Source organism: Athene cunicularia (genome assembly GCF_003259725.1).
Source record: "Athene cunicularia isolate RWA chromosome 9 unlocalized genomic scaffold, athCun1 chr9_part2, whole genome shotgun sequence".
NCBI lineage: Eukaryota > Metazoa > Chordata > Aves > Strigiformes > Strigidae > Athene > Athene cunicularia.
This window is the reverse complement of record NW_020799111.1, coordinates 339,750-367,162: the sequence shown is the minus strand read 5'-3', so window position 1 is coordinate 367,162 and position 27,413 is coordinate 339,750. Positions and strand designations below refer to the sequence as shown.

The 27,413-nt window shown below is 47.6% G+C and overlaps 2 protein-coding genes across 6 annotated transcripts in view; one reads left to right on the top strand and one right to left on the bottom strand.

The window, feature by feature from the left end:
- The first annotated feature begins 848 nt into the window (after positions 1-848).
- STK25 (serine/threonine kinase 25) lies at positions 849-18,021 on the top strand. The gene is made up of 11 exons (XM_026855494.1): positions 849-978; positions 7,343-7,573; positions 8,322-8,378; positions 9,492-9,600; positions 10,837-10,994; positions 11,257-11,442; positions 11,628-11,773; positions 12,657-12,771; positions 13,067-13,138; positions 15,411-15,547; positions 17,116-18,021. The coding sequence occupies exons 1-11, from the start codon at positions 949-951 to the stop codon at positions 17,153-17,155; spliced, it is 1,281 nt and encodes a 426-aa protein (XP_026711295.1). The 5' UTR covers positions 849-948; the 3' UTR covers positions 17,156-18,021.
- Positions 18,022-22,729: 4,708 nt separating this feature from the next.
- Positions 22,730-27,413, bottom strand: part of FARP2 (FERM, ARH/RhoGEF and pleckstrin domain protein 2) — a 78,526-nt gene continuing 73,842 nt past the window's right edge. For all 5 annotated transcript variants that reach the window (XM_026855398.1, XM_026855400.1, XM_026855401.1 and 2 more), the window contains 3 exons: positions 26,567-26,674; positions 25,656-25,807; positions 22,730-24,448 (listed from right to left, as the gene is read on the bottom strand). In XM_026855398.1, coding sequence (XP_026711199.1) covers positions 24,358-24,448; positions 25,656-25,807; positions 26,567-26,674 — 351 coding nt within the window. In that variant the 3' untranslated portion in view covers positions 22,730-24,357. The remainder of the gene's footprint in view (positions 24,449-25,655; positions 25,808-26,566; positions 26,675-27,413) is intronic.

Below are 27,413 nucleotides of genomic sequence, written 5' to 3'. Positions count from 1 at the left end.
GAGGCGGCGCTGCGGAGGCGGCTGCGTGGGGGGCTCGGAGGAGGCCGTGACGGGGCTCGGGGCCCTGGGGGCGCGGGGGAGCCCCTAGGTGTGAGGGGGGGCGCGGGGTCCTTGAGCGGGGCTGTGGGGCTGTGGGGGGCTGAGGGTACCGTGCTGGGGAGCACTGGGGTAGGGGGACCCTGAAAAAAAGGACCGGGACGGGGGTGCGCTGAGGGGACTGGGCTGGGCTGAGGGGCCGTGCTGGTTTGGGGCTCTGCTGTTGCTGGGGTGGAGGGGAGCCCTGTGCTGAGGGTTGCTGAGGAGCACAGGGTCTGGAGGCAGAACTGGGGAGCACTGGTGCGGGGGTTCCCAGGGATGGTGGAGGTTTGGGGTTCTCTGAGGAGGAAGAGGGGCACCGGGGAGTTGGGCTCTGCCACTGGGTGCACTGGGGAGAATGGTGGCAGAGGGGCACCCTCGGCGAGAGGACTGCTGGGGAGCAGGAGGAAGAAAGGGTTGTCTGGGGATAATGCTGTGGGCTCTGCTGGGGAAGATGCTGGGATTGGTTATGAGGGGATAGTACTGTAGTGACAGCTGTAATACCGGGGAGCAGGCTGAGGTGATAGTCAGGAAAATGGTGCCTGAGGCTTTGTCAGTGTATTTCATTAAAGTGTGATTCCTTGATACATCTGGAAGGCATGTTTGGGAAGAACTGAGAAATGGGGTTTGCGAGGAGGGGCAGGCATACTTAGAATGGGCTGGCAGGTTCAAGGAGGACTGCAAATCAGGGAGAAAAAAGATGCAGGTAACTCTTGGGGAGTCAGCCAGACTCTGAAAATCTCGAGTTAGAGCTGTTGTGTTCTTGCTTGTCGCAGTTGACCAGTGGATGAGAAAACATCGCCTTCCTGCTGTGCTGTGACGTCCCAACCCTCCCTGGTTTTGCAAAAGCGGATATCTGACCACCCTGTAGGCATGGCTCACTTGAGAGAATTTGCCAGTCAGGTAAGTGGCAATTAAAAATGTGTTTTAAACTCTTGTAATGAGTTTAAAACAAATCACCAGAAAATCACTTTTTGCTATTCTTGGTCTTTCTTGCATGTGTCTCGGCTTACTCCTGTCAGCCAATTTATTATTTCTGTCTTATTCCATGGTGGTGTGAGACTGACAGTGTTACATAGCCAGCCAGATAGAAAGGGAGTTCTTTGCCCAGTATGGTGCCTTTCTCTGAGGGTAACTTTGCTCTTTTTAGGGAGACAGGAATCACTGGGTCTCAGTATTTTTGGGAGGGGAAGTCTAGAAATGGGAACAGAAAAGCTGTGTGTGGAGGCTGTGCCAGACATACCTTACGGAAGTGTTCATGAGAGTAGCCTGAGAAAAACAGTGCTTATAACCTTAATGCATAAGAAGCAGTGATATTTGAATGCTTCACTCTTCTGAGAGAGATACCAGCCCCAGTGGATGTGGTTAAATCCTGTTGTTGTGATGACATTTTCGTAAGAGGAATGTGGAAGGATGATGTCATGACTTGGGACTAAAAGCTAAACCACATTAATAGTATTGGCTTGAATCTTCTGAATTTGGTTGTGGGGTGTGTTTGATTATTGGCAGATGTCAATATGGAATGCAGGTCTTGTTAAACCACGTTTTTTTTGAGAATTTTTTTACATTTTTCTGTTTTGCTCCTAGGTGTAGAATTATAATACTGAAAGCTGTAGTGGTTTGAGATTGTTTTCTCCAAGCCTTTTCTGATTTAGAATTGATTTGCAATGCATCTTAGTTTGCATGCTTCCATTTAAACTGTTTCCCCAAAGTGTGTATGGAATTAAATGCAAATATAGTGCCTGAGTCATAGTACAGGGAGAGAAATTAAAGCAATAGGAAAGGATACTGTCTGGTTAGGGTTGAGAACTGAGTTCTATAGCTACAGAGGAGGTTTCTCTGAAGCTTTTTTATACATGGCATTGACTAATGAATGAAGCTTATCAGAGTTCCAGTGGTCTCACCTCTGCATTTATTATGCAGAGCATAATAATTCTCAGATTCTGTCGTCCTGTGACTCTCTGTCTGGTCCTGGAATAGGAAAGCAGTCTGTGTTGTCCATTCCTTGGGTCTCTTCAGGAATCCTTGATGGGACCTTTTAATCTGTATGACTGAGGCTTGCTGGGAGGGCAGTAGGAATTGGCCTGAAGTTCTGTTCACCAGAGTTCAGGGAGTGATGGGAGGTACTGTGAAAATTGAGAGACATTGATTGGATTTGGATGTCAGGCTTGACTTGCCTTTGATTCCCAGTTTTGTTGCTGATGTGCAGGGTTACCTTAGGCAAATCCCCAGGTTGCTTACCTCCATGCCTCCATTTCCCTGCCTCAGCTAGCTGGCTTGCTCTCTTTTCTTGGCCATCCTTTGCTGTGTACACATAGCACGGTGGGCCTCCAGTCTTTGTCGGGAGCTCTACCTGCTAGATGATGTATTTGCATTATTGTGTTTAAAGCTCTGATCTGAGCTCTTGTTTCCAGTTTTGTTGTTCCTTATGTGACCTTGAAGAAGCTGTTCAAGTTCTCTGGCTAAGTAATGCTTCACTTCATTGAAGCGAAAGAACATTATCCGTGAAGCCAAGCTGGGAGTCTCAAACAAATTAGTATATGTCAAAATGTCGAACACAAACTTCGCTCTTGTCTATACTCCAGAAGTTCAAAACTGTCTCAAGCTTGTTGAAAAGAGCTGTGCACAAATTCCATATAGACAGGGAAGCTTTCAAATGTTTCCAGATACAAAGCTGATTTTCCCAAAGAGAAGCTAGTGCCTGCTACAGATATCTCCATTAGTGGCCCAGAGGTTACTGTGCAGCATGCAATGTGGGTAAATGTGGGCAATGAAGGAAAGAAGGTCAGTAGCTGAGGTTTATTAAAACAAACTTCCTCTTTCCACTCCGTTTGGCAGAGAAAAATTATGTCTGTTTGTTTGGCTGGTTGGAAAGTGCTCTAGTCATTTCAGAAGTAACGCTAAATGCTGCTGCAGTTCCGTATAAACCTTTGGAAGCTGCCAAAGTCCCAGTCAGCTTCAGCTCTTTATTGTGGCCTTGACAATCTTTTTCTTTTACAGACTTCTCTGATATAGAACAGTGATTCTGATCCTGACCTGCCCCAGACCAAGAAACTCTCACTTCCAAAAGGGTTTAAGCACCTCTCAGTGTTTTATGGAGCAGATGCAGGTGTGACGCTTGCTCACGATGCTGAATATGACTCTTTTGAGAGTGAGATCCAGCCGGACATAGCCTAGAGAGAAGACCTTGAGCTGGTTCAAAGGGTATTTGCTTCTATTCCCAATATGCAGGTTACCTTTCCAGGTAGTAGCTTTGAAATGAGGGTAGGTATTTACCCGTCTCCTCTCAAAGGTGGTGGATATCATGTCACTGCAGCAGGAGGTGGCACAACTGCCAAAACCATTCTTTCCCCATGAAGCAGCTGGTGTTACTGCCAGGCTTGTCTCATAACACACTGCAATTCTTAATTCCTGATCTCTGCAGTGAGTCGTTCTGTTTTAAAACATGGCATCATCAGTTGTGATGGCAAACACCCCCACACCTGTCATGACAGAGCATCTTTATTTCCTGTGCTGTAAGATTAGATCCTGGAGGGCAGAGGTGGAGAACGTTGCTAGTAGTTTGTCCTCATCCCTTTCATACTTTTTCCCTCCCCTTCCTGCATGTACAGCCAAGACAGTGCTTCATGTGCTTTCCCCGCAAAGCCTGTACATGCCTGACTGATCCATCTCTGGTGCCTGACTGCTCTCAATGGGAGAAACAGCATGAGGCTTTTTGCTCCAGAACTGCTATGTAATTGACATTCAGTCAAGCAAAAAGGTACAATGAGGTGACCATCACTTAAAGGCTTTATGTGTTGTAGTAGAACAAGGAGCAGCAGCTGGTCAGCTTGCTCTTCGGACTCTGGCCTGGAGCTCCATTTTACAGGCCTGGTGGGTTCTGTGAATGTGGAAGAAAATGGAAAGATTCCAAGCTGGTGAGCAGTTGCAAAGTTGACAGGTGCTAACTAATAAGCTTCTTCGAGTTATCTGTGCTCATTTATGCTGGTGTAAAGCATTTCATCTGCGTTTTGTTACTTTCTACTAATGAATTCTTCCAGGTGTGTTTGTAGCTCTGCAGTTTCAGAACATGGATTTGCAGCCAAGGTGATTCTCTGACAAGACTGACACTGAGATCAATTCATATTTAGAAAAGGGACAGATTGTGCTTGCTACACCCCTCACTGCAGTGCTCTGCAGGTGCAAATGTATTGGGGTAGGATAAAATCAGGCTATACTGAGTGAGTTTTTCTCCTCCCCTGCACCCCCCCTCGAGCCCCCCGAGTGTGGCAGTGTGCTACTCTTCTGACAGAGTGGTGCACTTGCTTAGTTCTTTCTCGGCATAAGTGCATTTGTTCTGCTGTCGAGTGCTGCGGCCTGTGTGCCCATCGATCTGAACAGCAGCACTCAGCAGCAGTGAGTTACCCTGTGGCAGCTTTAACAGGAACTTTTTAAAAGAGCTTCTGAGCAGATATCCTGCAGACTAGATAATTTTATCATAGTTTGTTATGGGAATTCAGGACTGCTTCTATGAAAATGCCGCCTAGCAATGTCTTCTGTGGTGTCCACAATGATAGTTCATAAGGTATTACTGGGTAGGCACTTATCTGCTTGAATTGGGGATGAACCTGTTTCTTCCTCCCTGTTTACAGAAAGTAAATAAATTTGTTAGCAGACTCTGGTCCTGCAGCAGGTGTCCAGGAGACTGTAGCCATGGGTGGAATGACTCTACCACTTAGCCCCATACTCACTCACTAAGTTCTGGCTGTTGCTGGGTATGACTTGTGTGATTTTGGCAACTGTCAGGGGTTGCACGTCCTCAGGCCCTCCACAGAGTCATGCTCTTGCTCTGTCACCTGAGAGCTCTGGAGCATTTCCAGATCAGTTTAAGTGACAGGTGCTGGGAAGGTAAATCCAGTACCTACAAACAAAGTTTCTTGTTCCAACCTAATATGGTGGGCCTGTGTCATCTGCCCATGAGAGTTGTATTATTTTTCAAGTCCCTTGGGCAAAGTTTCCATATGCTTGTCAGGAGGGTTTGTCTCCTTCACAGCCCTCACCTGAGCTGCTTTGTTCTGCAAAAAATGTGATAAACTGATATTGAACTATGGAAGCTTTTTTATGAAGCTGTCTGTGATTACACAGCCCAGTACATAAAATGGTGATTGTCCCAAAAGCTGCCTGCAGTAGCCAGTGCTCTTATGTTTGATGTGCTATTCTTGAATAATCAGTCCTGATTCTTTGATGTGCCATGCCAGGGTGAGGAGGGGAGCTGTAGCTTTTACCTTGCCATTTCTTTTCTTATGGAAAACTTACTTGGGAGGGGAGGAAGGTTTTCTTGCAGGGTTGCTTCCCTGCAGAATTCATGTGGATAGTGTTTCCTTTACCAGCTGAGACAGGTGCTTCTAGGAGATGATCCTCTTTCTCTCCCATCTTTCTGATGTGTGGGAGTGGCTGATGTGGTGGGTGGCATTTTTACAGTGTAGTAGGTGACTGTGCAAGGTAATGTCTGGGCCACCTTGCTGCCCCTTCCTGTAAATTGGTCAAGTAGTGAAAACTGCTTGTGGCCTGTTGTGAGCCTGGACTAGCCAGACTCTTCTGCCTGCACCACAGTTGTCATTCTCATGTTGTCTCCTGTCATTTCTCTAGCTCAAATCTTCTTCCTTTCCCCCGCCTCCCTCTCTCCTGTTCCTGTTATGTATCTCCAGTTCCTTTCATCTCTGCATATCCCCTCCAGTCTGTTTCCAGTGCATTTGTTCAAAGTACAGCCTGTTTGGGGGTTGCCATGGATGCACAAGGATATTTGGTTATCCTTCTGTATCGTGGACTGGAATGCATGTGGAAATCCTGTTGAGTGAGCTGACAGTAAAGCTCAACTCTGAGCCTGGCCATATAGTGATGCACTGAGCACAGAAGGCAAACAGCCTGTAATGACTGGCTGGCTTAATCATTAAGCAGCACCTAGGGCTGCTCTGTGGTGGCCTGCTGCTAGAATCTGGTGTTAGATGGAAAAATGCAGCTGCCCTGTTCTCAGATAAAATCTCTGCCAGCTCAAGACCGCAAGGGAGCGGTCCCTCTGGGTGATGTGTTGGAGGTGAGACTGAGAAGTTCTGGGTGTGAAAAACTCACTGGTACAGCTTGGCTGCTTCCTGTAGGTCAGGCCATATTTTCCAGATTTTTTTTCTTTCTTTCTTTCTTTTTTTTTTTTTTTTAACCTAGACTTACTATAGTTTCTTAAAAAAAATCACAAAGAGCCTTTTAGTATCATGAAGCAGAGCAGGACCTCCTGGTCTGCAGCTGAACAGAATGAAATGACATCAGAAAATGATTCTGTTTTCTTTCCTGTCCATACTAATCTTAATAAATAGTTAACTTTGCAGCTGCTGTTAAAGAGTCAGTATTTCTCCGAGGGTTGATGGTCGTGTTAGTAGCTTCCCAGTTGATGTGCTTATCTAATGAGGGATGTGCTATTTGCTTTTGCATCTGGGTGTGACAGCCAGAGGAGAGGCTGTTCCAGAAAAGCAGGTCTGCAGATGGAGTATCCATTCAGCTCTCCTGTCTCCTCTGGGCTAGGCAGGTGTCTGGCCTCCTTGCTTCTGGCCTTCAAAAAGTTGTGAGGTATGCTCTGCAAATATCTGAGGAAAGCTGGGATGGGTGCTGCCTGGAAATCAGGCTGCAGCAGAGAAGACAGCTAACATGAAGTTGTATTTATATTGCTGGAGTATTTAACCCTCCAAACAAGTAGGGAAGAATGAAAATCTTTCAAATCATTCTAGTCTTTGAGTGCAGAAAGGCAAACTATGGAAACACCCTTGTGAACTTCCTGTGGCCCTTTTGCTTCTGCCCATTTTCTCATCTGGATCTTCAAAAGAAGGCTGGTTCTGGTACACCTTGTCTTTTATTGCGGTGTGAACAAGTGCTTGCTCATGGAGCTGCTTTGACACCAGGTTAGTGCCTGCAGTTGAGCAGTCCCGTCCAATAGGAGCTGACACTTTCCGCAGAGATGCTTGCTGTCATTCTTCTGGGCTTCTCTTCCCTTTCTCCCCTACTATGGTCTGCAGGGGCAGAGAGCCCATGTATAAGGCTTCTTCAGTTCTTCTAATCGTGGATATATTCTGTGTTAAGTTTCTTGGCATGTGAAGACCCTTTAGGATATATGTGAGTTTTGGGTGAACTAAACAACACAGTAGATGCATAGCTAGGGAGATGAGCTGTATGGGTGTGTATGGTGCTCTGCAGGCTGCCGTGGCACTTCATGGACTTTTCCCATCTCTGCTTTCTGGTTTAGCACTCCAGGGTGGATCCTGAGGAACTGTTCACCAAGCTGGAGCGGATCGGCAAAGGATCGTTTGGTGAAGTGTATAAAGGGATTGACAACCGCACAAAGGAGGTGGTTGCTATCAAGATCATTGATCTGGAGGAGGCTGAGGATGAAATTGAGGACATTCAGCAGGAGATTACAGTGCTCAGCCAGTGTGATAGTCCCTACATCACCCGGTACTATGGCTCCTACTTGAAGGTAGGACAAAGCCATGGCAATTCTCTTGCCAGCAGTTTGGGAATGGGATGGGCTTCTCTGTGGGTGCTGCAGCTGATGGTGGTGTACAGCACTGAAAGGTGCCCAATCTGTGAGGGTCAGTGTGGCAGCAGGATCAGCAGCAGCTCTGCTCACTGCATTTATGGGGTTTTACAGGAGGCTGGGCTTTAAGACGCTTGCAAAGTACATGGAAATGAGGTGCCTGGTACAGCGTGGTTCCAAGAGCTGGGCACTTTGCTGGAGAGAAAATTACTTGTTGAAGAGGCTGACCTCTCTATGGTTTGACCATTCTTGAAAGGACATTTGTGAAATACTTTTCCAAAATACCACAGTTTTAAGATAGTACCACTTGGGCCTTTATGACTCTGGAAAGAAGAGGAGTTTGAAACTTTACTTTGTGATCTTCTGATCATCATTTCATCAGAAATGATGAAAAGAACAGGACCTGAGTCTTCCCAGGAGTACTGATGCCACTTCTGTTGAGAACAGGTTTAGGTATCCCCAGTGGAAGCTGCTAGTAATGTACTGGGGGCAGGTCCACTGCTATAATGGTGTGTCAGCAGAGAAGAGGGAGCTGGGTGCTCCCTCCTTGAGCCTCTGAGAGCTGCATGTGCAGCATCTCTTGGGTTGTGTACAGGACTATTTGTATGTCTTGCTGCCTCTGGGATGTTTCACTTTTCTGCCTGTTTTTATTACTGTATTTGCTCTTGGTTTGTGTTCTTGCTTACAGGGCACTAAACTGTGGATAATTATGGAGTACCTAGGAGGAGGTTCAGCCCTGGATTTGGTAAGTATGTGATAAGCTCTGGACCATGAAAAACATTGGCTGGAGCCTTGGTTTGTGAAATGCCCGTAAGCGAGACACTCACTTGCCACCTACTGTCTTTTTGATAGGCCTGTGTCTGAAGGGTAGGTAGGGCAGGGCAGGACAGACATGCTGGTTACGCATTTTCCAGGACAGAGGGATGCAAGAGTTTGCATGGAGCTCAGCTGTCAAAGCACTGTTCTCCAGCCTGCTCTGCTGCTTTACAATGGGAAAAGCCAGTGAACTGAAATGTGACAGCAGCCAGTTGTTCTTGAGCACTGAAAATCCATACTTCACCTAATAAGAGTTCATTGTATTGTTCAGTGCTTGCATGGCATCAAGCTCAGCAGGGACGTGGTCTGTTATCAGGTTTCCCATGTGTTTGATAATGACTTGTAAGTTACCCCAGATTTTAAGGGAATACAAGTGAAGGATACAAAGATGGGCAGAGTTCTGCTGTGCTGTATTCTGTCACAGAATTTTGCTTTTCTCCTCTGGACAATGAAGTCTGTACTACTTCCAGAGCAGTAACTAAGGTCATGTAGTAAAAAATGCTGAGCCTGCCCTGACTTGGAGGAAGGGTGTAGTGGGGGTCTGTCATCAGCAGAAGCCATCTTAGTGTCAGAATCTCAATTATTGCACTGAAAAGGCAGGACTGGTTTAGAGGAGAACTGCTGGCAAGAAAGGAGAAGAGCTTTGATATAATACTCCACAGCCAGCGGGTAGAAGTTGTGTCTGGGCTCTTGCAGTGGCTAAAATTCAGTTCTTGCATGCGAGCAGAGAGACTTGAACAAGCGAAACTGTTAAAATGTTCTGCTCACCAATGTATTTCCAGGCCAAAGCGAGAGATGAGCATCCTGTTGTTTCTCTGGGAAGCCTTTAATAGTCTAACAGAAAATCCCCCAAAGGTTTTCCACTTAATGTTTGCCAGGTGCAAAGTCCAGTGTTCTGCTTACAGAATGCGCATCAGGCATGCAGTAGGTGCTTCCTCCTGAATGACCTGCTTGGCTAAGGTTTTGAAGTAACAAACTGAGAGGTTGGAAAATCCAAGGCATCAGTCACCCTCATTTAAGCCATCTTTCTGCCCTTTATCAGCTGAAGCCAGGACCCCTGGAGGAGACTTACATAGCTACTATCCTGAGAGAAATCCTAAAGGGTTTGGATTATCTACACTCTGAGAGGAAGATCCACAGGGACATCAAAGGTAAGAGTGAAGAGCTTAGCTCCCTTTCTGATAAGGGATGTTACTAATATAAAATTCAGAAGTATTATTCAAAAAAAATCTGGGATGTTTCAAAAACTGTTTCTCAGTGCTGCTTTTCCTGTTGGCTTGCTTGTTTCCAAATCTGTTGTCATTTTATTGCAACTCATGTTTTCAGTGACTTTAGGATTTAGAGTAACAGTAAGGATCTGTAGCTCTTCTCTGGGATTTGTAGTTTGGATAGGCAGGGGGCTAAAGCAAAGGAGTCAAGGAAAGGCACACTCAAATATTAGCTGACTCTCAGTTATATCAGGATATTTGCTTTACTGCTGGACCCCGAGGCATGTGTATGCTGGTTATCATGGTTATAATTTATTGTGAAGGTGAGCTATCCTCATGCAGGGTTCACAGCCCTAGAAAATCAGGGCAGCTTGTGTCAGGTTATCCTGATAACTGATCTTTTAGTCCTCTGCAGTGTAGAGAGACCTGGTATCTGCCTCCCAATGAGCACAGAGCATCAGAGGGCAGCAGGAGGGTGGGAGGATAGTGCTGTGCAGATGTGGCTGGTGTTGGGTGCTAACTGCTCTGACCCTCTTCTGAGGGTTGAACAAGCAGAGCAGAGCACCCTCATGCAGGGATGTTTGTAGAAAAGATTCCATTGTGTATGTGAGACTACACATTTCTAGTAGTGCAAGCCCTGCAAGACTGTTGGCTGCCAGAAGAATGGGGAAACGCTGAAAGTTTGTAGGTAGGGTCTCAGAATGAAGAGTCCTACACAAAACCCCCTGTCCCAAAACCTGAGTAATGCCACTGTCTTAAACTGACTGAGAAGCAGAAACAAGACCAGGACTTGTGAGCTCTTTAGAGGGATCTACTATTTAATCTGTGCTGAATGCTACTCTGAAAAAAAATCAAGACTTATTCTGAGGTATCTTGGGCCATGTTGTCCTCTCTTCTTTGTGTGACCAGGAATCACATCTTGTTGATTGTGTGGCCCTTCACATCTACTCCTTGCTACTAACCTAGAAATATTCCCCTTCTGATCCAGCCCTGTGTTTGAACTTGTTATGTGTTACTCAGCAGAGGTCAGAGCATGAGAATGAGTCTGAGGCTGGAAATCGGAGCTGAGGGTTTTCACTGGGGCCAAGGAGATCACAGGAGGTCCGTTCTCAGTATTTGGTTTTGTGGGCTGGAGATGATTCAGAAACCAGAGGACTTAATGTTTATTTGTGTGAACAGCTGCCAATGTGCTACTTTCGGAACAAGGAGATGTGAAACTGGCTGACTTTGGGGTGGCTGGACAGTTGACAGACACACAAATCAAGAGGAATACCTTTGTTGGGACTCCATTCTGGATGGCACCGGAGGTCATCAAACAGTCTGCTTATGACTTCAAGGTGAGCTGGAGCAGGTGGATTGCTACTTGGTGGTACTGTGTATGAGACGGTGCTAGGGTTAGTACAGGGGTTGGAGGTGCTGCTTATTGTAAGAATGATACTTTCCTGTTACAATTCAGGGTCTGCTGGAGAAGTTTGTTAGACATGAAACACCCTATCTGATTTGATGTGACCAGCCCTTTGGCTGTGCTAAAGTTGCATGCTTCTGTGTTGCAGAATTGCTCCTTGTTCTGTGCTGTCACTGCTCTTGCTTGTCTTTCAGGCAGACATCTGGTCCCTTGGAATTACAGCCATTGAACTAGCAAAGGGAGAGCCTCCAAATTCCGACTTGCATCCAATGAGAGTTCTCTTTCTAATCCCCAAAAATAACCCTCCAACACTCGAGGGTCACCACAGCAAGCCCTTCAAGGAGTTTGTGGAAGCCTGCCTCAATAAGGATCCTAGATTTGTGAGTATTGCAGAGGTCAACAATTTATTTAGCAGGAAGAGCTTTTGGTGCAAGGCTTCTGGAGAGAAAGGAGCCCTGAGCTTGCAGAATGGGCAGGCAAGCCTGGCAAGAGTTGAAGTCAGTGCACTTGCATGTTTAGTGTACAGAGATGGTTAGATGAAGCATGCTTCCCTTATTTGCTCCAGAGGCCGACAGCTAAAGAACTGCTAAAGCACAAGTTCATCACACGCTACACCAAGAAAACCTCATTCCTAATGGAGCTGATCGATCGGTTCAAGCGCTGGAAGTCGGAGGGCCATGGAGAAGATTCCAGTTCTGGCGATTCTGATATGTACGTACACACCCTGCATGGGGGGTGCCCTTGCTGTACCCCCACGCCCCAGGGTAGCCCCTTGCAGACAGCTCAGGTCCTTTGTCCCACCTGGGTTGGAGATCTTACGGTAGCTCAGGGAGACCTGTGAGTATCTGTGAGAGCAGGTGACTGTTGCCTGAAGAAACAGGCTGTACCCCCTGTTCAGTGGGACCTGGTACTCTATTCTAGTCTTAACCTGTGGAGCCTTTTTGCTGAGTGTAAGGAATTAGAAGTACTAACAAGAAACATCAGGTCTGTGTGTAACTGGTAAAACAAGGCTCTTGTTGCCTGTATTTTATGTGCAGAACATTCAGTTAAATACAAGAGCTACAGGCTTTAGTAACTTGGCAACAGCTGGGGGGGGGCGGCGGGGCGGGAGAGCTTTGTTACTGAGGAGGATAATGAGGCTGTGAGCCTTGGGTGAGGAAAGGGAACTTTGTTGCCGGGCTGCTGTCACAGAGCTGCTTTTCACCTGCTGTGGCAGCAACTCAAGTGACCAATGACTCTGGGAGTTTGGCTTGCAACATCTAAGCCTGGCCCCTCAAATTGTGAGCTTAGATTGTCTTGAAATTCTTCTAAGTTTAACCAGCACTTGAAACTGTCTTCAAGCTGGCCAGAGCAGAGAGGTGGTTGTGGTGATTTGGAAACATGATCTAGTGCTTGACTCAGATCTCTGTGGTGCTGTAGAGGCTGAAGTGGTTTCTCTTTTTAGGATTTTTTTTCTGGGATAGGGAAATGCCTGGAGTCCTGTGGTGATATGACAGTCAGGTCAGGGAGAGCTTGTGGCTACGGGAATGTATGTGTAAAATGTCTGGTGTATGGAGTTGAGGCTTTGTCTTGACTTTGCCATTCTCATTTGCAGTGATGGAGACACAGAGGATGGAGACCAGGGTCCAATCTGGACATTCCCACCAACTATTCGCCCCAACTCCTTGAGCAAGCTGCACAAAGGAATGGCTCTTCATGGTTCTCAGAAGGTGTGTTTGCTCCCTGTTCTTTCAGAAGTGGACTGAACTAACAGAAGCTTTTGATGGTCTTGGGGAAGCTACCAGTCATTTGTGTTCTGTCTAAAATTTACTTCAGTCTGATATCAAGGGCTAGTGCCCCAGAGTTGCCCCTTCCACATTGTCAGAGTACTGCAACCTGTGGCTTTTGTGAGACCTTGTGAGGGAACTGCCATCAAGGTGCTGTGGATTTACCAAAGGTTTAGTAGTTTGTGTGCCCTGAGAGCCTTTGCCTGTGCTTGTAACTTTCTCTCATGTTGCTTTCCAGCCTACTGAGCCCATCAAGAGGCAACCACGGTCACAGTGTCTCTCCACGCTTGTTCACCCAGTTTTTGGGGAGGTGAGTAGAACCTTGCTGTCTGTGGTGGTTGGAGATGAAGAGATACCTGACATGGGTAAGTGGGAAGGATTTAGAGAAGGGAGGTGGGGTGAGGTGGGATTAAGGCACTGTGAAGCATTTGTGCCTCTGTTCAGAGGTGTATACTGTGTGTTAGGAAAGCGAATTATGTCCCTGGAGTCTACTCTCCAATATACAATAGAAGCACAGCATTGCTGTGTTGTCCTCTGGTGAGGATAAGGCTACCTGTTTCTTATCTGCACCTCAGGTTTGCTAATGCCTGGACAGCTCTGGACTCTGTCCTTGGCCTCTGTGGCTGAAGTGCAGCTCCTGTTAGGGCAGGCAGGTATTTGAGCTTGCCTATTGCTGTGTATGTTCCTGCCCTCGTGCTATACGCTGCTGGCCACAGCAGCAGGAGTTGGATTTGCTGGTTACTAGGCCATCTTCGTGATTTACACCTGCTATTGCTAGTGTGCTGAGGCCAAGGAGTTATCTATCGTATGGCCTGTGGAAGGTAGACAGAGAAAATGTGTTTGGAGAATCCACCCTGTTTTCCTGACTTGTGTTCTGGGTGGGGATGTGGAGTTGAAGTAAAAGCTACCGTTAATGATGGGATAGTGTCTGTGTCAGCAGAGAGCTGCATTGTCTTTCTAGCTGGGTGATGTTTTAAGGGAGGAGAAGAGGATGATAATCATAAGGGGGCTACTAGCTACAGGCTTCTGTTGCTGTTTCCTGCAGGAGTGTAGGAAAGGAGGTTCTGCTTCGAAAGAAATCACTTACGCAGACACTGTGTGTTGGGGTCTTTCCTTGGGCTGCTGGGTCAGAGACCTGTTCTCTTGTCCTGATGCCCTGCTCTTTTTCTGGATCCTGATGCTGTTCCAGGGGTGGGCAAACTAAAGGCCAGTGGCTTGGCATCAAAGGCTGATAATAAACTGGCCACTTAACTGCAGGCCCTGTGTCTCACTTTGCTTTTTGATCAGGTAGATGTCAAATCAAATCCTTGGCTTTAGCATCACAATTTTTAAACCAACTATTGTTGGCTTAAGAAATCTGTGCCCTTGGTGTGTGCAATGGAGCTGCCCTCTGTGCTCCCTTCCGCTTCTGAATGAGCAGAGGTGTGCAAGGCTTTGTGTTAGTGAGCAGTTACCCTGCTGAGGAGGCAGCAGCTCTTTTTGGCTGGGAATTCTTTCCAGCGAGGCCCTTGGAGCGCAGGGATGGCTGTGGCTGGGGATTAACGTTCACACTGTCCTGATTTCTGGACCATGGGGGAAAGGTGAGCTCCAGCAACGGGGAAGGCTGATCCTAGAATTGCAGGCAAAGAACTGTGAGGCTTATGTAAAGCCCTTTAATCAGCATAGCCTAACAGGACCTTAATTGAACTGGACAGTGGTTAGCTAGCAGACATTGCTTGGTCAACAAAAGGCACTGGTTTTTGTTCTGCTTGTTGTATAATGATGTGCACTGGGAGGGGGTGCAGAGGGTGTGACTGGGTTCTCCAGTGACAGACTCCTTCAGGCTCAGCATCAATGACCTGTCAGGGTGAGAGGTTTAGCTATTTCAAATTAACAACCATGTGCAAGTAGCCTTGTGGGTGGTGAGGTCTGGTCGGAGCATGGTAACCATTACGAATCCAAACCGAAGCTTGTTGGCGAGGTCAGGTGCTGCATGTGGAGGTCTCGGTGCCTGGGCTTCATTCCCCTGTGTCCCTGGGGGAAGCTCTCTGCTGGGGAGGAGCGTTGGAGGCCAAGGGGTTCAGGATCCCTAGTGTGGCAGTAGTTTACTCTCACCTCCCAGTCACTAGAAGCTACTCAGACTTTTTTATGGTTATTAAAAGTGGTGATTAACTCCTGGATATTTTCTGCCCTTCCTGCCTACAAGCTTTTGTGTGCATCTGGGTGCTAAGCAGTTGTTAGCAGCAGAGGTGACTCTGTTGGTTCAGGTACAGCTGGAGTTGTTTGTTCTGTTACAACTTAGGGCTTTTCAGGGCTGTTGATCCATTTCTAATATTATTTAGTTTGTTCAAGAGTACATTAGGGCCTGTTTGTTAAGGACTTCAATTGCTATTAGTACCTGGAGTTTGAACTCCAGACATTGGACTTGCACCTTCCTCACCTACAAAAAGAGCCCTTCTTTATTTTTTTGAGAATGTGGGTGCCCTCCTGCACCCTTGTAGAGTCATATTAAAAGGGAAAGGGACTTAGTGTCTGTACCTCACTGCTTGACCAGTGCTTTCTGCAGTGAGATAAGGAACCAACACCCCATTTCTGGGTTGCAGCTTAAAGACAAGCACAAGCAGACTGGAGGCAACGTGGGAGCTATGGAGGAGCTGGAGAATGCCTTTAGCTTGGCTGAGGAGTCCTGCCCAGGCATCTCTGACAAACTGATAGCACACATGGTGGAGCGGGTACAACGGTGAGTGTCCTCTAGACTGTGGGCTGGGGTGGAGCTGGCAGTGAACCATGGCTATGGCCATGGTAAAGCTTGGTGCTGAGCAGTCAAGACACCCAGAAAGTGAATATTGATGACAGCTGACCTGATAGTCCCAAAGTCAGTTCTTTTAACTGCCTTTTGTTTAGTGGAAGCAGTTCTTCCTGCCTTAAGTCTTTTCTCACACTAAACAGATTGCTGTAGTGTAGAGGAATGTTGCAGAGCATGGAAAGATGCTGCTAATCACCTTCATCTTGCATGTATTTATTCATATATGTCGTTCTGCTGGTCCCATCACCCAGGTAAGTCAGGACTATGCAAAATGTCATCAGGATCACTTCTGGAGTAGTGAGTATCTGTTTCATCACAAGGAGTGTGATTCACACAGCACTACGTGCAGCCAGTCACTCTGCTTGCCCAGCTACAGGTAGCAGCAGAGTGTACTTTTCCTGAAGTGAATTACTTACTAAACCAGTGAAGGAGCATAGTCTGGTAGAATTAAGTTCTTTGCTGCTCAGCAGGTGCTGTGTCAAACTTGCCTTTGCTACTGGCACCAAGCTCAGTCACATCCACGTATTGCAGGCACCAATGGCAGATCTGCTCACAGGTTTACCAGGCTTTATTTTGCTTTAATTTGGCTTTTCTCCACAGCAGGCTATCCTAAATCTCACCCTTTCCTCATCAGCTTGGAAATTTAACATTTGGACTCTCACTGGTTAGAAGGCTGGAAATGAAGTATTTTGCTATAATGTGACCAAGGGAGCCATTCTGTGCTCTGATTGCTAATGTAAATACAACCCAGAATTTACAGTCTTTACACTCCTGAACTTGGGCATTCTAAGCATTTATTTCTGAAAGGTTTAGGCTGGTGTAGTTTGGGCCTTGTAGCTCACGTGTCCGTTGGATGCTGTCAAGCAAAGAGCAGCCTTAGATATTAAGGACTGAAAATACTGGCCATCCTTGAGGGCTCCTGTTACTGAGTCATTCAGGCTTTTCAGCAAATATGCTATGGGTCTGTTTGGATCTCTCATCTAATAATTACTTAAAGCTGGAAAAGAGAACACTCTTGTCTCTTCTGGATGACCCACAGAGGTCACAGAAAAGTGTCCTGATGGTGCCTGCAAAAACTTTAGCCTCTAGCTGAGCAGGAGGTACTTGCAGATGTCTGTTGGGTGACTGCAGCAGGGCAGCTCTTCCAGGGTCAGTCACTTCTATCAGCCCAGAAATAGCACTACAGGACAAGACACTGTTCTTTTGGCAGTTTGCAAAACCTCAGAGACCCTGGTGGTTTCTTACTGTAAAACGCTAGTGCTCAAAATTTCTTATTAGCCTAAAATTGAATCTTAAAAGCCTGCAAAAAGGGTCACGTTGGCTTTTTGTTAAAATGCTGGCTCTTTCTTTGTTTTCTTTATCTAGAAAACTGACAGTGGCAGTGGGGATACAAACACCCAGGCTGCCCCCTCACCTGCAGGCTGCTGCAGCGCCCCGTCCTCCCGGGGAGGGCTTCCACGGGATGCTTGTGACCAGTTCCTCCCCTTGCTCTTTCTTGGCAGGTTTTCACACAGTCGGAACCACCTGACCTCTGCCCGCTGACACCTCCGTTCCCTGCTGCTGTTTTGAGGGGGGAAGGATTTTTTCCAGCTTCATAAGAACTACATCTCTAATCCAGACCACCATCTGCTGTTGGATGTAACATTGTGTTACGGACTCCAGGACATTTCAGAGCCTTCATATTACACGTGTTTCCATGATAACCCAGGGTGGGGTTTGTGATGCAAGTACAATTTAGACCTTTTGCAGAACCCAAGATGGGTGGTCTAATTGTTTTTACAATGTAATCAATGCAGTTTTTAATTGTTTCCCTATGGATGTATCCATTTCGGCTTGTTTGATTCACAGCTTGTTACTGGTAAATGCCTTGCTGCTGAGAAACAGGGAGATTCCCTTCCAGTGAGGTGTGTTTCACGGTGAGTCTGATGGGTTTAGCCTCCTGCCCTTCCTAAAGAAGTGTTTGTAAGCAGTCATGTGTGAGCGCAGGTCTGTTTGGAAGCTCTCCACGCATTACAGCGTTTGGGAAAGTTAGAGCAGCTCTCCAGCTGTTCTGGAGAATTGCTTCAACTCCTCCACACACTAGTAACAAAAAGCTTTCAAGCACAGCAGCAGCCGAGCTGCTATGCTGCTGCTCTTTCCCAGCCTGTCGTTTCACAGGAGGATGGGTTTGCCGACTGCTTTTTTTGGCTCTGGGACGTCATTTTGTATTAGGCCTTGGTTCATCTAATTCAGGCAACAGCAGAATGTGCCTTGGGTCTCCAGGGACTGGAAGGTGTTGGGTTTGATTGCTGGGGCAGTTCCTTGGTGCTTCTGCGACTGAAGCAACGAGACAGGCAGTTTAGCAAGTCCTGGCCTCTAAGCTGAGCAGACACCTACTGTGCATGCCTGAATGTTGCAGGAAGATTACAGGAAAAGGGGGCAGGGGCAACACAACAGCCAAAGGCACTGACAGGGCTTCAGTTCAAAAGGCAGATCAACATTGTGTAGCAGTTCTTGAAGCGAGAAACCTGTCCTCTAGAGAAAGGTCTAAATTGGACAGCTGGCAGCAAGGAGAGCAGGGTGGTGTGGCTGGGGGGGTGCAGAAGTTACTCGAGGCCTCCATCCCCTTCTTCTCAACTTTCCCTTTCTGGCTTTTCTTTCCCTCTGGGATCTAAACTCACTGAAGCCAGGGCTCTGCTCCAACTGACAGGCTGTGGTGGTGTTTGCTAGCAGAGAAATTAAAGCACCTACTGGCTGCTTAAGGTATTCCAGGGGAGCCGTGCCCAACGAGCTTTGCTTTCTGTATAATATTAGTTAATACAGCAGATCTTTAATTCAGGTAAATGCACAGATCTTAAATCTATACTTTAAAGGTCTAGGAAAATAGACTTAGGAAAGTAACTTCTGTTAGCTGATTTCTTAGAGATCTGCTCTCAAATTGTAAAGGTATTAAGTCAGCAAGACCTTAGATATCCAGACCTTTCTGTCTGGGTGTTTGTGTTTGAATGATGTGGCTCACCCCAAAGCCACTAAGAACAAAAGCTGTAGCTGTTGAGCATTTTTCTTAAAAGATAGGCCATGTCGTTAGCAACAAGGCTTGATTTTTGGTACTTTGATTCAGACCTGCAGATTTTAAGTGCTGGGCTAACAGTAGCTCAGAAGGACCATACATCCCCCATCCTGGTTTGCAGTGTTCACTTTAGCTTATGACTATCCTTTACGCTTCCTCTTTGATGGATACATACAGGCTCAGCAAACACTATGAACTTGTCCGGTCGAGAAGAGGTGCTGCTCTTTGATCAGCTGCAGAGGGGTGCTCCTCTGCGGGGAGAGCTGTCTTGGAGCCTGCGTTTATGGAGGACAGGACAAACCCATTTTTTCCTCAGGAGAAGGTGTTAATGTATAGACAGGAAACTCCCTGCAGGCCAGCAGAAAGGCAGCTGGGGGGCTCCTGCTGATTTTAAAGTTGCTGTTCATGACGGTAGCAAATTGTGTCAATAAGGTACCTTGTATTATTACTCACAGGCACTGCAGTGTAATGAGTAAACTTTTTAAAGGAAACAATCCCCACAAACTTTGTCCAGTATTCAAAGCAACAACGGTTTTAGTTTTTAAAAACATTGAAAGGGAGCTGCCACTTTCAATAAAGTAACAGAACAAAGGAGCCTGGTGTAACTTTTTGTTATTTGGAAAGGAGTATTTGTTCAAGCTGCTTTTCTTGTGTTCTTGGTTTTCCCCTGCATCTTCCTGCCCCATGTACCTCTAACAGCAACTGGTGAGACAGTGCTGCTGAAGTCACAGAATCATTCAGGTTGGAAAAGACCCTCGGGATCATCGAGTCCAATCCTCAGCCTGACTCTACAAAGTTTTCCCCTATACCACATCCCCCAACAGCTCATCCAAATGACCCTTAAACACACCCAGGGGTAGGGACTCCTCCCCTCCACTTTCTGACCACTCTGAAACGTTTTTTCCTAATGTCTAAACCTCCCCTGTTACAGTTTAAAGCCGTTCCCTCTCGTTCTGTCACTAATTCCCTGTGGGAAGAGACCAGCACCAACCTCTCTGCAATGTCCTGTCAGGGAGCTGTAGAGTGATGAGGTCTCCCCTCAGCCTTCTCCTCCTCACACTGAACGCTCCCAGCTCCGTCAGTGGCTCCTCACAGGATTTATTCTCCAGCCCTTCCCCAGCCTCGTTGCCCTCCTCTGCCCTCGCTCCAGCCCCTCGAGATCTCTCTCGTGCTGAGGTGCCCAAAACTGGACACAACACTCCAGGTGTGGCCTGCCCAGTGCAGAGCACAGGGGGACTGTCACCTCCCTGCTCCTGCTGGTCACACTATTTCTAATACAAGCCAGGATGCCGTTGGCTTCCTTGGCCACCCGGGCACACTACAAGTCCTTGTGCAGGGAGGGAAGGCAGGGAAGGAGCACTGCATTAGTCCTTCAGCTGTACACAGGTGTTAGAGGCAGCACAGACAGTCTGCAAAGGAGCTGTGCTCCAGAGAAAGTGTTGGTGCAGTTTCTGTTGGAGTCTGTTTATGACTCTGCAGTATTTGGACTCAGGTTCAACTACAAGCTGACAAGTCTTCACCCTCCTCCCTTTGCAGCTGTGAGGGTGGCTGCGGTGGCACAGGCTGCCCCAGAGGCTGGGGAGTCGCCGTCCTTGGGGACAGGCAGCAGCTGTCCCGGCAGGGGCTTGGCCCAGGCAGCCCCACGGCCCTGACCAGCTGCAGCCACCCTGCGGGGGGCGATCGCGGGACAAACACTTCGCGGGTCCCTGCCTGAGTGGAAACATGCAGGTAAAGGGTTCGGCGGGGTCTGGCACCAAGCACTGACTCAGCTGTGTCCTCCTTGGAGCCAAAGAGAGACTGACAAATGTACTTGTGACTCCGCCTTTCTGGGATATTTTGTTAAATGCCACGTGCTTGCGCTCACCTCTGCTCAACAGGCTCTGAGAGGACAGTGGCAATGGGGCAGCTGAAGCAGGGAAGGGCTGTTTTCATGCAGAGTGACATGAGGGGCACAGCTTGTGTTCTGCGTGGGTGACCAGAAGTCTATCTATCTGCCTTATAAAATGAAAGCTCTGACAGTTACAGCTCCCCCAGGTGCCAGACTCACCCTTAACAGCAGTGCGAAGCTGTGCACAAGCTGTGCTCCCCTGGCACCCGGGTGGTGTGAGGGCAGCAGGACACGGAACCCCTGGTGTACGGGCATGTTGCTGACGCTTCAGCAGAGATAAAGGTGTGGTGACATGGCCGGTGTGAAAGAGGGAGGTGAATCACCTGGTGTAACGGGAGTCACTCTTGTAACTGGGGGAGATAAAGGGAGCAGTTGCCAGAACAGCTCCAGAAAGTTGCAATAAATGCAGGGTAAAAACTACTGCAAAAACTGACCTGTTCTGGTTTCTTAAGCAGTGAAGCAGGACTCTGCTCCACTGAGTGAAGGACAGGCAGCCTGTCCCACTAGAAGCAGGGAAAACTGTGAGGGTGTACCAGAAACAATGTCTTTTGAAATGAAATGAGACCATGGATCTTAAGCCATGAGGTCCCAAGAGCATGGGTTCATCTTTCCCATAACGTACATCCTGCTAGCAAGAAACTGATGGGTAAGGACCAGTTACATTCTGTTCTTTCCTAGTGCTCATTTAAGGAAACTGCTCATGGTTGTAGTAAAGACAAACAATACTCCTGCAGAGTTCCAGTAAACTGAAAAATACTGCACGATATGTCACAGAACTGATATGTCACTGAAATTCCCATCAGTTTGAAAGCTTGTCAAGGTGAGAGAGAAGCAGTTTTGCCAGTTTCTGGCTTCTATAGCCTGTGCTTCCGTCTTTTAAATGCAGAGATGTTTGAGCTCGGTAATTCACCCCCCGAGCAGGGACCTGCAGTCCTCTAGCACCAGAGGCTCCAGTTTCAGGGACACCTCAGCCACTGTGGGCAGGACCTGCATCTTCATGACATGAAATATGGAGCTGCAGGTTAAGCACGTAAACAACTCAAGGATCAGCCACTCATCACTCCTGTAACAAGACTTGTACAATATTGTACAATGCTACTATTCTGCTACAGTGCTGGCAGGAGGAGAACTAGAGCAGAGGTGTTCAAACAGTCCATGGATTAGTTGGGTAAGTACCTACCAGTCATGTACAAACACCTTTAGGGTGTGTCCTTCCTCCTTTGATCATTTTTCTACATGTCCGGAGTCAGTTCCTGGTGTTCCAGGGTAAAGCAGTGCTCCCTAGGACGTGAGATGGGAGAACAAGTCAGGGGGAGGAGACTCCCCTGGAGCCTGCAAGGGAGCGTGCAGGAGCCCAGCCTGCACCCCGCTCGCTGGGGGTGAGGAAGGTTGTGCAGCTCCTTCCTCCCCCTGTAACACCCATTAACACACAGTGCTCGGGAGATCAACAGCTGGTTAATGGACGTAGTTTAGACAAAGTCTAGCTGATGTTAAGAGTAAGCTACCTGTCAGCAAATTAAAAAAACCCCTAAATTAAAACCACCAGGACCAAATACTAGGCTATTTGACCCTCGGGCAGAAGATACTGCCCCTCTTGCACTGGGCTCACAGAAACAGAGGTTTCTCCCGCTCTCCTCCCCTTGGCTCTTGGGTGATTCGCCAGGTCAGCAGCATGCTTGGCTCAGGTGGTGGCGCAGAGGGTGCTTTGTCCCCCGTGCAAGGCTTTGCACTGGTCTGTGCTGGATTCCGGGAGCAGGTCAGTCCCCTCCGCCCGTGCAGCCCTGGAGCCGCCCCCCAGCCTGGTGGCACTCCAGGCCCCACAGAGGTGACTCCCTCAGGTCCTTCTGACTCGATGCTGCTGCTCTGCTGTGGATGGAGCGGAGCCTGACGCTGGGTAAGCCGAGAAACACAGGGTGGGAAAACTGCTGAGGAACTTGAACACTCTAAAAAAAAAAAAAAAAAAAATTTCGAATCCTGGCAGTAGAAAGTCCTGCTACAGTCAACATGATCCAGGAAACCCACTGACTGCCAGGCCCTGTTAACCAGCAGGTGAAACCTCTTCTGCCAGGTCAGAGGAGGGACAGTGCTGCTGCGCAGGGACGTGCGTCTTTCCACAAGCACGGCCGTGGAAAGGGAGGGGGGCTCAGGAATAAGAGGCTGAGAGAGTTTTATACCAAGATGCTATTTACTTTTAACAGTCATATTCAGCTGCGTTATAACGAATCTAGGCAATCCACATGTATACACCTACAACAGTTAATTAAAAAAATTGAAGACGCTAATAAATTAAGTACATTTAACTTACATGGGACAATGGTCATTGTGACAGTGGTAGTGAAGGCTGGATCTGCAGTCACTCATCTGCTCTAGGATGCAAATGCCAAGTGAGGGGTCTGGAAAATCCCTCTGGAAGCCCCTCCCTGCAGTCCTCATCCCACATGTTTTACACCATAACCAGAGCCAGCCTTGGAGAACACACATGCTGGCCTCTGTACTTCATGTTTTCACAGGGATCTCCCCATTCCTCCAACCGCACAACATGCAACACTTTCCTTTTTCTTTCACTACACCACTTCATTGTTCCTTCTTCTAGTACAGAAATACTTTTCTATCTAATATCAGAGAAGAGTCCCCAGAGCCCATCAAACCCACATCCAACAGTGTTTTGTGGCACTTGGCTTATTTCAGTCCTTCTGTGGAGGCAACCAAAGGTGACAGCTTTACAAAAACAGAACAAACTGCAAACATTTCAGATTTAATACAGAGATTTAATAGAGTCCACAGACACTAATGCTCCATCTGGAATCCAGTGACTTATACACCTTCATGAGAAACAGAAGATGGATCCCACACCAAATTTAAAGGTAAGAATAGGGATTTTCAGAAGTCTTTGTGTGACACAACCACAAGGAACAGTGACTTTCAGAGAAGCTGGTTCTCCTATACTGCTTAAATGCCTTAAAAACATCACCCACATACGGGTGGGGAGTGTCTGCCGTCCCATGCCTTAAGTAACACCTACTATAGGATAAAGAAACTCTGGAGCTGTAATATGAGAATAGCAGTTGATTCTCTCAGCATGCACCATAGCAGAGTTCAGAAGAAAAACCATGCACCCCACCTGTACCAACTGACAATATACCAAAACCTCAACAGCTTTGCTGAGGTTCAGTCCTCCCACTTCCCCTGGAAAGCTTCTGCCACGGCAGTTTCCAAAGAGCAGAGTTGTTCTGTGAGAGCTGCAGTTTCTGTTCAAAATGAACCATGTTGAAGCCAATGTATCTGTGGATTCCCTGTTAGTCTGAGACGACCGTGCTGGCAGGTGGAGGTTACAGCAGCGAGACAGTGGTTGTACAGCCAGCCGCGCCGAGCAGCAGAGCAAGGGAACTTTGGGGAGCCAGCAAGCCCTGGCACCAGAAGCTGTGAGCCAACTGCACCACTGATAACCACTATTTTTCTTCCATATATGCTGACCATCCAGTCAAAATGTAAAAAATGAGGTGGCATTTGCCTTCAGGGCAGGCAAGAGTGTTACTGTACAGGTACAACCAGAACAATAAACCTTCCACAATGTATGCACACCAGAGCTCTGCGGTTGTTAGGTTCTCTCTAAGTTGGTTCAACTGGAACAGACTTGACCCTCTTCTGTACCACTGGGAATGGATGTGATCCTCGTCTGCAAGCCCCTTGCTCCCACTTTCCATACCAGGTGGAAATGAGCCTCCTGGTTGATAAAACTTCAGAGACTCCTGTTCCCACCTGCCTCTTTTGTTGCTGTTTACAACAGAGATCCAGCTCTGCCCTGCTTCAGTCTGTGTGACTGTCCTTCTCATCCTTGGGAAGCAGCAGGTTTGACCTGGCTGGAGAGCTGGTGGCTCTCTTGATCACCTCCATCCACCTGGCAAGAAAGGACATGAGAAATGCTCAACCCCTCACTCACAAGGTGCATTATCTTGTCCTTCAGTTATGACCTATACCCCTTCCACCAAACCTCACAAAACACCTGTTTTCTACCTTCCTTTCTTTCAGGAAATTAACTCTTCCAATGAATAACTTGAGTTGCAGTAAATACACCATAAAACATGGCTGCCCGTCCAAGTAACAGCTCTACAGTGCTCTGAGCTCCAGGGAGCTCTTATGAGAACATGTGGTATTCTCTTGTAGGTGTACAGAAGGTGTTTACCAAGGAGGACAGGCTGACAAAAATGTTTCTTAGTCAATGGATTGTTTTTCTTACACTAAATTAAGTAATAGACTTGCTCACATGGAAGAAAGCAAAGCAACAGTGAGAAAAGCAAGACAAACACTCACTGAGAACGAGACACTTTTTCCTTGAAATCACTGCAAGAGACCAGTGGACTAAAGAGCACAAGTCCCTGCTGCCTTGGGCAGCTGATGTGTATGCTGCTCCCAGGTGTGTGATACCCTCCCAAGGAAGGGGGAAGCACACGACACTTTTTCAATAAAAACATACTCCAAAACAACCAATACCACCCTGCATGGCCCAATGTAATGCAAGGGCTTTCAACAGCTAACACAGTAGCAAAGCTTTGTACGTGATGCGGTTTAAACATGATTCACTTTGGACCATGTGTGGAAGGCCCTAACAGCACTGCTAAATGTAATCATAGAGAAAGGACTAAAGCGAAAAGCAGCATTGCACTTGCTGCTCTCAGCCTCATGTTGTAACTCCTGTTTCCACAGATCGAGAGGAAAAGAAAAAAAAAAAAAGTATTGTTTAAAAAAGCAGAACTCTCATTAACCTAGAAATCTGGCTCCCAAGAGCTAGTGGGGCTGAGCATCTGGCAGAGCTTCCACTCATGCTGCTCCCCAGCTCCAAGGAAGCCCCAGCCTCCTGAGACAAATCAGAGCCTACAGCTCTAGGTGCCACCACCAGCTCTTCCTCCCCAGGAGGACAGTTCTGGAGGAGGAGGAGGAGGAATCTCCAGACATCATCAGTAGAAGAGGAAGGGAACTTTATTACTGAGAATGTGCTGAAAGGTCACTCAGACTAGGAGATAGTCAGGAGGAAAGAGAGGGGCTCTGGGTGATCAACCAGTGAATTAACTGCATGTTACATACTGAGAGAGAAAACAGAGTATTACCTCTCAAAGGTGTATTTGCTCTCAGCCCTGAAGAAATACACGTGGGACTTGAACTGCAGCTTGAAGACATAATCCTTCTGAATGCCATCTGCCTCTCCAGGGGAGCTGACCGCATAGCCCAGCAGCGGGAGACTGGCCAAGGGATAATCGTCCTGGAAGAGCCCAACAGTCCAGCCCTTAGTGCAGGGCATACCCTGCCACACAGCTCGGCCCAGCACACACTCCCTCGTTTGTACTGTACAGGTAAGGTCTCTGTAGCTTTCTTTAGGAGAGAACAGGAGGAGAAGCCTTCTGGAAGGCCTCAGATATCTTATATTGAAACCTTGCCCCAACTCCTTTCACTAGTTATTTGCTTCTACTCCCCTGCCCATTGCCTCCTGGGCTCCCCCTTCCCCCTCCCTGGAACTCCAAGTGCAGATCAACACAAAAGTTAAAATGTCCCTCCCAAAGGAAACGTGCCCTCAAGGCAAAAAGCCTGAACAAACTAAACACAGTTTACTGAGTTGATCAGACGAAGAGGCACATGGTGTGCTGCAGCACCGTTCGTTACCAAGCAGGCACTGAAGGCACCACAGGCAGAAAAATCCCTGATGCCTGTTCAACTGTGCTGAAGCCCTGCAGGGAGAGCAACAGAGACTGACCAAAGGCTACTGATTCCCTCCACTCTGTTCCTCAATGCATAAGGAGACATTTCCTCCCCTCCCCCAGAAAGTCAGTACCCTCAACAGAACTGGAAATCCTGATCAAATGCTGCAAAAAGGGCCCACAGCCTTACACAGGCTGGCTTTGTTACAAACCACCTCCTCTTCCACTTACTGCTCTCCTTCAGAAAGCAGCAAGCTGCACTGGAGCAGGAAGCCAAGGGCCACCAGGTCCCCCCTGACACCGTCCCCTCACCTACATGTGCTTACCTGATGCGTTTTGTAGAAGAACAAGCAGAAGTTGGTGAAGACAACCCACAGTTTCTGCCAGCCGTTGCTGTTCTTGAACTTTCTCAGCAAGTATCCAGAGAGCTGGTTCTAACACAGAATTAAAAGAAAACTGTGAAACCACTGGCCATTGTCCTGCGGCAAAAGACAACAGCTGCTGCAGATCAAAAGCTTGAGGCTGCCCTCCATAGCTGCTCTGCACTTGCTCCCCTGCTGTAAAACACCAGGTACTTCACGTGGTGACCAAGTGATTCTGTATCTTCAGTTCACTAATTCACAACTATCTTCTTACGAACGAATTAGTGATTTTTCTCCACTAGTACCAAGTTCCCCTCTATGTTTAAGTGTTCGTTGTGTCTCAGCGCACCACAGGCAGCACACAGGAGGCTGCTGCACTGACTCGCCCCTCCAGCAACCGCTCTCCTTGGCAGCCTTGGCAGCCACGAGGGCATCCATTCCTTTAGCCGCCCTTTCTGATATGCAGAAAACCCACGGGGAACACGCTGCACAAGAAGGAAAATAAAGCAGAAGAGGAAACAGAGGATGCCAGAGTGGCGGACAAGGTATGTGTGGCAGCTACGTGAAGCCAAGCCTGGTGTGGTAAGCAGGCTGCAGGGAAGCTGAACATTGCTGCCTCGGAGTCAGAGCCCCAAACGCATGTGCAGCAGAATAAAGAAACCTACGGCATGGAATGACAGCAGGTGGATTTTGTAATTAGAGAAAAACACAGGATATGCAGCAGATTTACAGAGAGAACCATTTTGGGAAGCATAAACAAGACAAGGCAGTGCTGGGGGCATCCTCAGGCCAGCCCATGTGGGCTCACTGA

Coding starts and splice junctions, on each gene's coding strand:
- STK25 (XM_026855494.1), top strand. CDS start 949: ATGGCTCACTTGAGAGAATTTGCCAGTCAG. Junction 10,995..11,256: donor AGTCTGCTTATGACTTCAAG/GTGAGCTGGAGC, acceptor CTTGTCTTTCAG/GCAGACATCTGGTCCCTTGG. Junction 11,443..11,627: donor TCAATAAGGATCCTAGATTT/GTGAGTATTGCA, acceptor TATTTGCTCCAG/AGGCCGACAGCTAAAGAACT.